Source organism: Crinia signifera, chromosome 5 (genome assembly GCF_055691185.1).
Source record: "Crinia signifera chromosome 5, ASM5569118v1, whole genome shotgun sequence".
NCBI classification, from domain to species: Eukaryota; Metazoa; Chordata; class Amphibia; order Anura; family Myobatrachidae; genus Crinia; species Crinia signifera.
Genome location: NC_139221.1, coordinates 27,328,725 through 27,342,314, shown reverse-complemented (window position 1 = coordinate 27,342,314; position 13,590 = coordinate 27,328,725). Strand labels below are relative to the sequence as shown.

The 13,590-nt window shown below is 48.0% G+C and overlaps 1 protein-coding gene across 5 annotated transcripts in view; it reads left to right on the top strand.

Moving 5' to 3' along the window:
- ADCYAP1R1 (ADCYAP receptor type I) overlaps positions 1–13,590 on the top strand; it is a 228,900-nt gene that overhangs the window by 143,876 nt on the left and 71,434 nt on the right. For all 5 annotated transcript variants that reach the window (XM_083186855.1, XM_083186854.1, XM_083186856.1 and 2 more), the window contains exon 4: positions 9,626–9,733. In XM_083186855.1, coding sequence (XP_083042981.1) covers positions 9,626–9,733 — 108 coding nt within the window. The remainder of the gene's footprint in view (positions 1–9,625; positions 9,734–13,590) is intronic.

Here is a 13,590-nt window from a genome sequence, read left to right as displayed (position 1 = left end):
TCACTTGATTCTGTGAGGAGACCTGCAAACCATGCACTGTGTGGGGTCCTGAGGACCGAGTTTGAGAACCTGTGAAGTAGAAGCTGCGTGCAGGTGTCCACCCAGCATTTCCGTGGGCGCGCCCACCGTTTTTGTTGACACGCCCATAAAATTCTAGGTGGTTCCCTGCATCCGCCCCCCTGACCGCCATCAGTGAGCAAATGCCCGCGCTTGCTAGCCCCCCACCATCGTGACGGGCCTAATTGGGACCTGAACAAACTGGTCTGAACCAGAATTTGTGATTTTCTGGCCATTTGTCAGAGAATATGAATGATAACTCACAACTACAAGTTCCACCTTCCCCAGCCAGACAACTTCTGTCCAATATCTGTACACATAGGAAAACAGATACAGAACATCTATTTCTTCCCTACTATAGGATGTAGCTTACTCCTTTTTTTACAACCAATTCTGGCAAACATTAATTTAAAACCCTATCCCAAAGCAATGTTGGAACCAATGCTCGTACATTGGGTGCGGTCGTCCCTGGGGCTCAGCGGCGGGGATTCTGCCAGTCCCAGATTGATGTTGTTGCACTTATTATTGGAGCACTGAACATGCTGAGTCTATCATTGTAACATTTTTGCTGTAGTTACATTAAACAAAAGTTTAAATTCCACAGATGCTATTTATCTTAAAATTGGACGCCGGCTGAGCTTCACAAACATCCAATTAACGACAGCACAATCCCATAGGAGCATTTTATGCCTTACATTTGGTCATATTTAGCTGCAAGTGGGTGTGTGGGCATGTCCTTTGCACCTTTACAACACTTGCATCTTCTCTAGCATTAGAGGTGAACTGTGGAATCTTCCAGATGATTAAATTTCACAAGAGAACAGGTAGTTTCCCAGGGATTTATTTTATTATTTATTTATTAACAGTTTCTTATATAGCACACACAGGGGTAGATTTATTATATGGCGATCTGGGGAATCTGCGCTATCCCCGTGCGTTATAGCAGGGGATAGCGCTTCCCCTGATCTATCACACCCGCCGAGCATTTACTCTAACGCCGGCGGTGTGGGGCAGGAGGCATAGCGCAGGGGCGATATTTTGCACTGCGCCATTGCCTCCTGCCAGATTTATGAACGGTCAGCATCACTGACCGTTCCGCCGCCTGCAGCTGTCGACTTCGCCAGCTGCAGGCGGCGATGCCCTATACCTAACAGCAGGGACAGCGCTGTCCCTGCTGCTGGTGCTCAGCTGCGCTGGGATCTCGCGAGTTCCCGCGCATGCGCAGTCACCCGGCCGGGGGGGAAGGAGACGGCGCATCAGTATTAACTGATGCGCTATCTCCAGGAGGGACATCGCCGGAGGGGGGAGTTAGCGCTCCCCCACTCCGGCGGCAAGATCTTAATAGATCTTGTCGGTGTCCCCTCCTGCTTCGCCTCGCTAATGAGGCGAAGCAGGAACTGTTATAGCGGCGCGATAGGCGCCGCTATAATAAATCTACCCCACAGATTCCGCAGCGCTTTACAAAGCATAATTAGGAGCAAAAACGGTACTCTTTACCTAGAAGGGCGCCCATCGCGACCATCGAATGCACTAAAAATCGGGTGTGACGCGATGCCCGCGATTTCCCATAGGGACCAATGTTAAAAATGAGATTGGACCCGATTTTAGTGTTCAATGCCTCAATGCCCGCGATTTTTACATAGGAAACAATGTTAAATGGGCCACAGAGCCCTAATAGTCACCGTGAACTCTGAAATGGCCCCCACAATTGTTAACGCCACCCCACGATCAACGTGAACCCGAAGCGTGGCGAGCGCAGCGAGCCCGCGAGGGGCGGCGGTACGCGTCCTCCGACCTTTTCATGCCCTACTATCCACGTCGGCGTGGAGTTGAGAATAGAATAGTGTGGCGAGCGCAGCGAGCCACCGAGGCCCGAAGCGTGGTGAGCCCCGCGAGGGGACGCGGATACCTTCACAGTTATACGCGTCCCCTCGCGGGCTTCACAGGTGTCCGTGGCGAAAAGCGGACACCTGTGAAGCCCGCGAGGGGACGCGTTTACCTGTGAAGGTATCCGCGTGCGCTCGCCACGCTTCGGGCCTCGGTGGCTCGCTGCGCTCGCCACACTATTCTATTCTCAACTCCACACCGACGTGGATAGTAGGGCATGAAAAGGTCGGAGGACGCGTACCGCTGCGCTCGCCACGCTTCGGGTTCACGTTGATCGTGGGGTGGCGTTAACAATTGTGGGGGCCATTTCAGAGTTCACGGTGACTATTAGGGCTCTGTGGCCCATTTAACATTGATTCCTATGGCCAAATCGCGGGCATTGAGGCATTTAACATTAAAATCGCGGTCAATCACCGTTTTTAACATTGATCCCTATGGGAAAATCGCGGTCATCGCGGGCACCCGTTTTTAATGTACCCGCGATTTACCCGCGATGCCCGCGATGGCCGCGATTTTTTACCCCCGACGCCCGCGATTCCAATCGCGGGCGCCCTTCTAGGTAAAGAGTACCGCAAAAACATATATCAAATTACAGTACAAGACAGTTTAGGACAAGTACATGGTAAATATGGATAGTTGCATCAGGGGACAGGACACTGACTGAAGCAATCATCAGGGTGGCAGAGGTTTATATATTCTAAGAAAGGCACAAGAGGAGAGAGGGCCCTGCTCGTGAGAGCTTACATTCTAAAAGGGGAGGGTGAGAGATGGTCAGGTTTTATGCTGGAGGGTGGGAAGATGACAGCTTATGCTGTGTACACACGGGGGAGATATATTGCTCAGCCATATATGGCTGAGCAATATATTGCTCAGTTTCTACTTTACATCAGCGACCAGAGATGGTCGCTGATGAAAAAGAAACTGCCGGGGGGAGCCCGGCAGTGGTAATCAGCTGGTCGCAGGAGCATGTTCCTGTGACCAGCGAACACCACAGGGGCAAAAACGGGAGCGCGCACCCGGCGATATATCGCCGGTGCACACTCCTATTGCGGGCAATATGGTCGCTCAGCGACCATATTTCCTGCGATTTTGCACTAAATCGCCCCCGTGTGTACGCACCGTTAGTCTTTGATATTTTAAGTCTAAAACAGCGCTGGGTCATCCAGGAGTAGACAGCAGAGAGACAGTTGGAGATATGAGTGAGGATGGAAGGAGAGAGATCAGGAAAGGAGCGGTAGAATTTAGTATTATCAGCATAGAGGTGATAGTGGAAGTTAAGTGAGCAAATAAGCTCACCCAGAGAGGACATGTAGAGATAGATAGAGAAGAAGAGGACCAAGAATAAAATGTTGGGGGACACCTACTATCAATGGAAGAGCAGGAGAGGTGAAGTCATTAGAGGTACAGCTGTGCATTTTCAAAACAGACAGTGCAAATACAAGCATTAACAGTGATATTCAAAGTTTTAGCAGTTGCAGAAATGGTGATAAGCTGGATGAATAGTCAGATAGCCAGGAGTAGTACGTTGTGAGTATGAAGTGAGCTCACTCAAAGCAGTCCCTTGGTTTTCTGAGTTGCTGTAGTTTCTGTTTTTCTCAATCACTTTGATATCAAGATGTTAACTTTGTTGGCAGTTTCTGTCCAGTTTAAGTCCAGAATAAGTCCAATCTTTAATCTATGTAACTTTTTTTACCCTACTTCAAAATCTTCCTACTTTAAAAGCTGACAAAATTTCAATAGTCAGCCAGGCTGTGTCAGCCTAGTATTCTCACTAAATACTAAAAGCTGTTTCTAAGTTAATTGATTAAGACCCCACCCAGCCAGAGCCCCTCTCCAACTAGCAATAAAACTAAGATAAACAAATGGTAAGAGGTTACATACCATCCCAGCCACTATTACATTCAAACTCACTTTAATTCTTAATACAATTGCACAAATACCTATAATAATGCAATATGCAGGCAGAGTGATGGTGACTCAATACTGGCAATGGCATGTAAGGTTAAATACCTATAATAATGCAATATGCAGGCAGAGTGATGGTGCCAGGGATGCAAAGTTCTGCTTTTGTCGATACAAAATCATTCTGCATTGTATTAATAAATGGTGCCCAGTGGCATCACTGCTACTGTTGATACACGGTGCGGTAAATAGAGAACACTTTGATGAGTGAGTAAAAAAGGGGTGTGGCCTCCAGGGCCGCTGAGAGGTATACCAGGCCCTGGTAAAATTGTGGGGGCGTGGCCTAATCGTGGGAGGCGTGGGAACGCATCCACATTCATGCTAGTGAAAGGATTCAGATAGTCAAAAATAATGGATGACCATCGATAGCCAAACTATCAATGGTTATCCATCAGATAGTTTATGACTATCGATGGCTGGTTGTAGAATCGCAACCTATGTACAACTGCTGAAACTGCATGTGCCATACATTGTTATAGAGGGCAGGCAGCGCCCGCTTGTTCTCTCACCTTGGATGGTGATTTGCGGCAGAATAATGGGGGCCTGGTGTGGGCTGGAAATCAAGGTGGGGAGGGGGGATCCCAGCTGTGTGCACTAGTTATCAGGAGGAGGGAGAGCAGAGACTTGTAGTATATGACTATTAGCGGGAACACCAGCTGTTCTACTATTAATCCATGTATCTCAATGTGCCCGAGGGGCTCGCTGGGCTGAGATATAATCACAGTAACATCACCAGCAGCAGAACTGACCAATCACGGCAGTACGGCCGCCGCCACTGCGTATATACATATTAGGGTTTACTGCACGTTGTGTATGAGACTGACGCGTCTGCAGAGATTCTATTATATAAATGATATAATATATACAGTATATAACAGATGAATACATGCTAGAATAAACTCAGGGGAAATACTGTACAACAGTACTTATAGAACACGGCAACTGAAAGCAGCTTCTATATGTCACTGTCTAAGGGGTGTTGTCAATAGCAACTAAACAGATTCTAGCTACCAGTGGATACGGTATACTGTACTAGATAAATGATTGCGACAGAACAGTTTTTGTTATTATTTATTTAACGTTTAGCACAGCAAATTCCTCAAGCGTACAATCTATACAGTAGTATCAGATGCGTTGCTACGGGTCACACCCCCACTTGTCCTTTTTAGAAGGTTTTATACATTTCCCCCCACATGTTAATATAGTTACTAATAAAGAATTGGAGGTAGAGATATAAAGGCTGGATACTATTAAGCTGGATATACATATGATATATCGGATGATGCCGTTATCTGCGATAGTTTACCTTGTGTGTACTCAGATCCCTCCAATTCATATTTGAATGAATTGGGTGTCTGTATTGTTCAATTGGTTGTTTTGCACATCCAATGGGATGATTCCACAGATAACACAGTATCATTACATGAAAGAAACATGTAACAAAATATTTAGCATCATTGCACAATGCATTGTGTAGTGTGTGCGGCAATGTGATATATCATTGCATCATGTCACTGGGGTACGCCATCATTTATATGTGTACCCAGTCGAATCATGCATTAGGCAACCTGGACTCTTGCCTAGGGCTTATGGGGTCTAAGGGTCTGGTTTAATCTAACCCATTTGCAGACACTAAACCATTATTTTACCTAGGACCTCATATGATCTTTACAGGGCCGGTGCAAGGCACCGGAGCGCCCCAGGTGCCCGGGGGGGGGGGGGGTGGTACCTGTATTATAAAACTGGTGGCGTCTGCGTCCCTGCAGTGCTGGAGTGGGCAGGGGTGTCCGTGCCGCGGGGGTACCTGCGGCGCTGTCACTGTGTATAAAGCTGCTGTCGGCGGCGGAGTCCCTGCAGTGAATAGAGAATAACTAGCACTATGCGGCGGCGCGGGAAGCGCTTCTGATTTTGAAAACACTTGCCGCACGTTGATTGGCTGAATCTCAGCCAATCAGCATGCGGCAAGTGTTTTCAAACCCAGAAGCGCTTCCCGCACTGCCGCATAGCGCTAGTTATTCTCTATTCACTGCAGGGACCACGCCGCCGCTGCCGCCGACAGCAGCTTTATACACAGTGACAGCGCCGCAGGTACCCCCGCGGCATGGACACCCCTGCCCGCTCCAGCACTGCAGGGACGCCGACGCCACCAGTTTTATAATACAGTTACCACCCCCCCCCCCCCATGCCTAGAGCCTAGTGGTGGCGCCGGCCCTGGATCTTTAGCCCCTTCAGTTGTACTCCAGAGGATTTTACGGGTTATGCCATCACTCCCTCCTGCTGGGCAGCGCCGCTGAGCTGAGCACTGAGATCAGTGCTCCTGCTACCCGGCACTGTTTCTTTCCCCCGGCTGTGTGCAACGTGACCTTGTAACGTCACATAGCTGGGTTGCTGGAGGCAGGGCCGGGCAGCAGCTGATGGGGTGTTCAGCGGTGCTGCCCAGACCTGGGGGTTACAGTGGTGGGGTTTTTTAGGGAGCGCTCCCCAGAAAAAACTCACCCAGTGGAGAGCGCTCCCTAAAAGAAAACACCACTGAAGGGGTTAAGAAGCTCCACCTTAATCTATCAACATCTGAATGATAAAAACCAGGGCTGGCAAAAATGACGAAGTGCCCGGGGATGGAAAGAGTGTGGCTAAATATTGGGGTGTCAACCTCAGCAACGCTGCAAAGGTGGACAATATTCAGAAAGCCCAGATAATTAGAACCCCCAAATCTCCCCAATGAATACCAATGACTAGGTTTCCTAATTTTGTGCCAGTTCCAGAACAAGCACCTTAATAAAGAATCGATTTACCATTCAGGCACGGACTGCAGCCATTAAGCAGCCCATGTACGTCCTTGTGCGTGCACAACAAGGAGGCATGGCCACAGGTGAGGGGGGAGTGGCTGCCGTTGAGGGGGCATGTCAAGGTTCAGGGACCAGGTGTGTGTATACAAAGTCCAGTATTGCTTGAGGCGCCCTGACACAGAAACATTAGACTGGGCAGCGGTTATTCAGATGCACCAAGACAGTTTAATAGGCATGTAATGGGCGTGTCATGGGAGTGTCCAATCGCTGCCCAATCGCTTCCATTCCAGGACAATGGAGCTGGTGCAAGTTTAAATGGTTGACCATAGTCCACCCCAAGTGGTATTTGAGGGTCTAAAGACGCTTAGAGTGGACTTCTCAGTTCTTACACATGTGAATGCACAAATGTACAGTACAACAGACTTGTAGCACATTTGCATAAAGTCATATATACACAGCACTGTACGTGACACCAGTTTACCCTATGCGCTCCTGTGTTCCCTATGAGTTTCCTGTGCGTCTCAGTGAATTAGACAAACCCTATGAGTTTCCTGTGCGTCTCAGTGAATTAGACAAGTGTGAGCTTCTATGGGCCCATGATCCTTTATGGGATTACTGGGCCGCTGCTGTAAATATTATTTCTACTGTAGCTACAGTTTCCACAGGAAAAACACAGTAGTCAGGACTGTGGCTGCTCGGGATCATGGCTCTGACTACAGAACTCGTGACACTCTTAACCCCGCACACTAAATACTGCCGCATGGAAATGGATATTTATAGGGAGTTTGGATTAGTTTTACCACCTTGTTTTACTACATGTTACAGTGTGTATATGTGTCATTATTAATGTCTGAAATCTGCTTAGTGTTCAGATGAATTGCCCGTACTCGCTTGAGACAGGATATAGATCTAGCCCCTTATTAACCACGGATTGTTCTAGCGTAGCAACTAAAATTCCATTTGCAGCAGCATCTACAGTGTGCATCCCTTTACCAGCTACAGGCTGTGGGGGAGGGGGGGCTGGATTAAGCCTTTGGGAGGCCCAGGATCACTTTAGACAGGGGTGGGGGGGGGGCCTCCCATTTCACTTATCATTACTGGCCGCAAACTGCATGGGAGAATATTACATTGTCAAAATACAGAGTAAAGGCAGTATAAACTTGGTCAATGGGTAACTGCAGGGGGGGATTAATATATATATATATATATATATATATATATATAGATAGATATATATATATATATATATATATATATACCACATGAAAAGCCTGTGTTTGTCTCCCTTTGTACATTACTCTGTAGGAGACCTCCAAGAGGCTCAGCGCTGCCTCTGATTAAAATCCCTCCCATGATGAGGCTGCAGCTGCTGCTGTCTTCCATGGCCAAGCATATGATGAGCTCCTCCAAGCAGAGCTCAGCACAAACTTCTCAGCCTCTGACCTCTTGAGCAAAGTCTCATGGGACTTAGTGAACTCCCAGTAATGCACTGGGAGTTCATTAATCCATTAATCAGTCACATTGGCAGATAGGTGAAGCTGGTGGCCCAGGGGTTATGACCCCCTGTGCCCCCCCCCCCCCTTTATCCGGCCCTGGGGGGGGTAACAAATTTAGAAAAACAATGTATTTAGGGCTGTATCAGAGATGTACGCAGGAGAATGGGTTAATAGGTTGACCCATATTAGGTCAACATGCATTGGGTCTACCACTGAAGGTCGACATGGCTTAGGTCCACACATGAAATAGGTTGACATGGCTGAGGTCGACAGGGTTGGAAGGTCAACAACACAAGCATTAGCTTGACAATGGCAGTCAAAAGGTTGACATGAGTTTTTCACGTTTTTTTGTCCTGAATGTCGACATCGACATTGGACTCCGTCAAAGTGTACCATGTCCCTTCGCATGGCTCGCTGTGTTCACCATGCTTCGGACACTATTCTTTTCTCCCTCCATGCCCTACTGGGTGGTAGGGCATGAAATACTGGCAAAGAAAATAATATTTCTGCGCTCATGGGGGTTTATTCTAGTTCATTCTTTCTGACAAAATCCTTCTTAGATGGACAAAACCATGTGCACTGCAGGGGGGGGCAGATGTAACATGTGCAGATAGAATTAGATTTGGGTGAGTTATTTTGTTTCTGTGCAGGGTAAATACTGACTGCTTTATTTTACACTGCAATATAGATCTCACTTTGAAGAAAAACCCCACCCAAATCTAATTCTCTCTGCACAAGTTACATCTGCCCCACCCGCAGTGCACATGGTTTTGTCCATCTAAGAAGGATTTTGTCAGAAAGAATGAACTAGAATAACCCCCATGGTTAGCAGCTTGAAATGATTGATAGGCGGTTTATAAAGATATGTATCAAGCGCTTGAGGAAAGACAATTTATCAAATATATATAAATGTTATATTGTGGTGTGCAGTCCGGCTCCAACACCTTTCCCAGCGCCTTTCGAGGCACTGGGCCTCTTTGTCAAGGTTCAAAGAGGCCCAGTGCCTCCTGTAGGGCTCGCTGAAACAGACCCTAGTGACCCACTCTTGTACTTCAGGGAACAGCACCATATCTGATTCAGTACTGTACCATAGTAATTAAGAATTAAGAAGGTGACTGTTAGTAATGACTACAGCTGTGCACCAGATAGGGGATTTGTAAAACATGGGCCGTTGGTAGATCTCGAGGACCGGTTTGGCCACCGCTGCTGTACGGTTTCTCTTGCTGGTCTTCCTTTTGGAACGCTACCTCTCATCCCCACATGATCAAATCTTTTCCTCCCTGACCTTATGGTCAGGGAGGGAAAGATTAAGATAACTTGGCGATTAAGATAACTTGTATTTCAGGCTTACTAGACCACTGAATTCAGTCAAGATTCCTTTCCTCCAGTTTCCTATAACATACGATTAAACAGAGCATTATCTTTCTCTTTCCTCAGGCTGCCCAGTGATGTGGGATAACATAACCTGCTGGAAGTCAGCACTGGTCGGTACAGTGGTCTTTGTCCGATGCCCAGTGTGGTTCAGCATGATATACTCCGAGGACGGTAAGATGCTAATGATACTTTGTGTAGTCCAATAATTATATTATGTACTAGTCCAATGGTTCCCAAACTATATTGAATCACGGAGTCCATCAGAATTCTTTGTTACCGGGCCCCGGTAAAATAGAGGGGGAGTGGCCTCTGGGCAGGGCGTGGCCTTTGGGAGGGGGCGTGGCCATGTCCCCATGGTGGAAAAAACCCTGTTATTTGTGCAGGGTGCGGATTCTGTCTCATCGCACACACAGAGGACGGCAGATGTCAGGCTGCAGCTGTCTCTCTCCCCAGTTCAGCACACAGCACTGAGCAGCATGTGCTAAGCTGGAGAGAGAAGCTGTGCTGCGGCAGTAACCTGTCATCTCTCTGCTACTCACCTCTATGGTGCACTGGCAGCCACTAAATGGCACCCATTCAAGTTCCATTCACACACACACACACACACTAGATCTACACACCTCAGCATTACAGAGTTCCGGTTCCAGTGGCAAGACCACCTAATGCAGGGGGAAGTGGAGCTACTAAGCATATATAAACAAACATGTGTAGATGTATGTAATGTATGTGCTGGCCGTGTATTCAGGCTGGTGACTACTGTTATAGGATGGGAAGCCACAAACTCTGGTTTTGCTTATTACACGTTATTAAATAATTTCTATTGATCCTGGACCACAAGCCCAAGGCACCCCTGCAAGTGCCCCGAGGCACCCCAGTTTGAGAGCAAATTGACTAATCCAAAGATGAATTTAATTTGCAACTTTATATCTGGTTACGGGTTCCGAAAGCATATTTAAAAAAGAAAAAAGGCCAGTTCCCAACGTAGTGTGAGAAGTAACATTTGTGTGTTGTTAATAATATATCGGTGTAGCCATGGTGACCGGTTAACTGTTTCTTACATTGTTGGGACATTGCTGCAAGTTTCCTCCAGTCAGTTAACTCTTAATGGTGAGGGAATCTGTACAGTACCTCCAATGACAGCGTATCCTTGTAAATAACAAGTGTATATATAGCAGGGATTTTAGCACAGGTGCACCCACTGCCTGGACCGCCGCCATTCCCCCTGCAGGCTTCCTCAGGCATTCTTAGACAGACATTATAGACAATGTATCTGACCAGCGGCGTAACCCCCTGCGCGTGCGCCTGCCGCCAAGTAAAGCTAGAAATAAAACCTCCCGCGCGCCCACCACCAAGTAAAACTAAACACCCCCCCCAAACCTCAACCCTGCCTTACGCCTCCGTGCGCGCGTCCCCCGACGGTCAGGTCTGCGGTCCCGACCAGCGCTGCTCGTATTCCTCTCCTCCTGACTCCTATTGAAAACTGACCTTCAAAAAATGGCTGCCCCATACAGCAGACCATTTTTAAGGATGCTGAAGGAGGCCACTCCCCCTCAAAAACTGTCTTCTGTATGGGGGCAGCCATTTTTTGAAGGTCAGTTTTCAATAGCAGGAGCCAGGAGGAGAGCCGGGACCACAGATAAGTAAATCTGCAGTCACGGCCAGAGAGGCGGCAGGTACCGGCAGCGGCGTAACATAGACCTGCAGACCCCCTGCGCCCATATTTTCTCAGCGCCTCCCCGCGACCGCGTGGTCTGCAGCATTATAGTTACGCCAATGTATCTGACCCCTCATTATAGACCATGTATCTGACCCCCATTATAGACCATGTATCTGACCCTCATTATAGACCATGTACAGTATCTGACCCCTCATTATAGACCATGTATCTGACCCCTCATTATAGACCATGTATCTGACCCCTTATTATAGACCATGTATGCGACCCCTCATTATAGACCATGTATCTGACCATCATTATAGACCAGTGGTGGCCAACCTGTGGCTCTTGAGCCTCATGCGGCTCTTCCCCTTGTAAAGTGCGGCTCCTGCTCCCACTGCTGCCCACCGTCTGTCCCAGTCCCCCCTGCTGCCGGTTCCCTGAATCCCTTCTCCTTCTGAGGGGAGGAGAGCGCGCATCGCGCATCTCTCCTACCCCTTACTGTGCATCCTTGTGACTGGGCCGTCCGCCAATCAGAGCTTGTGGGCCAGCAGCCAATCAGGAGCCGGCCAGTGAGCTTTGATTGGTGGGCGGCCCAGTCACAGGGAAGTGAGGGGGAAGGAGACTGTGCTGTGCTCTCCTCCCATCGGTGACATGACAGGAGGACTGCAGGGGGACACCAGACTGTCCTCTCCCTGCCTGGCAGCAGCAGCAACAACGGTGAGTGCTGCTGCTGGGAAATTTGCACTGTGGGGGCATAGCAGTTTGTGGCACTGTGGGGGCATACCAGCTTTTTGGCACTGTGGGGGCATACCCGGCACCGTGGGGTGCATACCTGGCACCGTTGAGGGCATATGTGTATCTGGCACTATTGGGGGCATATGTATATATGGCACTGCACTATTGGAGGCATATTTGTATCACACCCACCCAAGGGTCAAAATAGGCTACGCCCCTTTTTTTGGCGCATGCGCCTTGGGCGCGCGCATGATGTCGGCTCTTGACTACCGATATTTTCGGCTCTTTACCTCTGACCGGTTGGCCACCCCTGTTATAGACCATGTATCTGACCCCTCATTATAGACCATGTATCTGACCCCTCATTATAGACCATGTATCTGACCCCTCATTATAGACCATGTATCTGACCCTCATTATAGACCATGTATCTGACCCTCATTATAGACCATGTATCTGACCCCTCATTATAGACCATGTATCTGACCCCTCATTATAGACCATGTATCTGACCCCTCATTATAGACCATGTATCTGACCCTCATTATAGACCATGTATCTGACCCCTCATTATAGACCATGTATCTGACCCCTCATTATAGACCATGTATCTGACCCCTCATTATAGACCATGTATCTGACCCTCATTATAGACCATGTATCTGACCCCTCATTATAGACCATGTATCTGACCCCTCATTATAGACCATGTATCTGACCACTCATTATAGACCATGTATCTGACCCATCATTATAGACCATGTATCTGACCCCTCATTATAGACCATGTATCTGACCCCTCATTATAGACCATGTATCTGACCCCTCATTATAGACCATGTATCTGACCCCTCATTATACACCATGTATCTGACCCTCATTATAGACCATGTATCTGACCCCTCATTATAGACCATGTATCTGACCCCTCATTATAGACCATGTATCTGACCCCTCATTATAGACCATGTATCTGACCCCTCATTATAGACCATGTATCTGACCCCTCATTATAGACCATGTATCTGACCCTCAATAGTCATAATAAGTTGACCACACTGTCTGGTTGGACCCCTGAGGCAGTGGGGCCCACAGAAGTTTTACCCTGGGCCTTTGTACAGTGGTGCTGAGAGAGGGGGTAAGGGGTACTAATAACCAAGGCCCAGAGCTGAGGGAAGGGACCATTGTGGCCCCAATTGCCTGGCACTGTGAGCCTGGCTGCAGTGTGACCAGGGAGGTACTTAAAGTGCTATTTTGTTGTATTTTACTCTAAGGTTGCATGGTCATGCCTCCTGCGATCAGGCCACGCCCCCTGAGAAGTACCCGTACCCGGCCAGGCTCTTAACTGCCCTGCCTCTGTTTAATTTAATTCTGCATTTTCTGGTTTAGCAAAATTATGTTTTTTTCTTTTAAACATAGCAATAAGGCTGATTTGATGTAGCTTCTAAATGAGGTTTAAATAAGCAGTATTTATATAGAAAAGGATAGCCCAAAACGGGGGACCTGGAGGTGAGGCTGTCACTGTAGTCACTGGGACCGATGCACTAAACTCCAAAAAATTGATAAAGTGGAGAGTGATAAATAACCATCAAATCAGCTCCTACCTGTCATGTGACAGGTAGGGGCTGGTTGG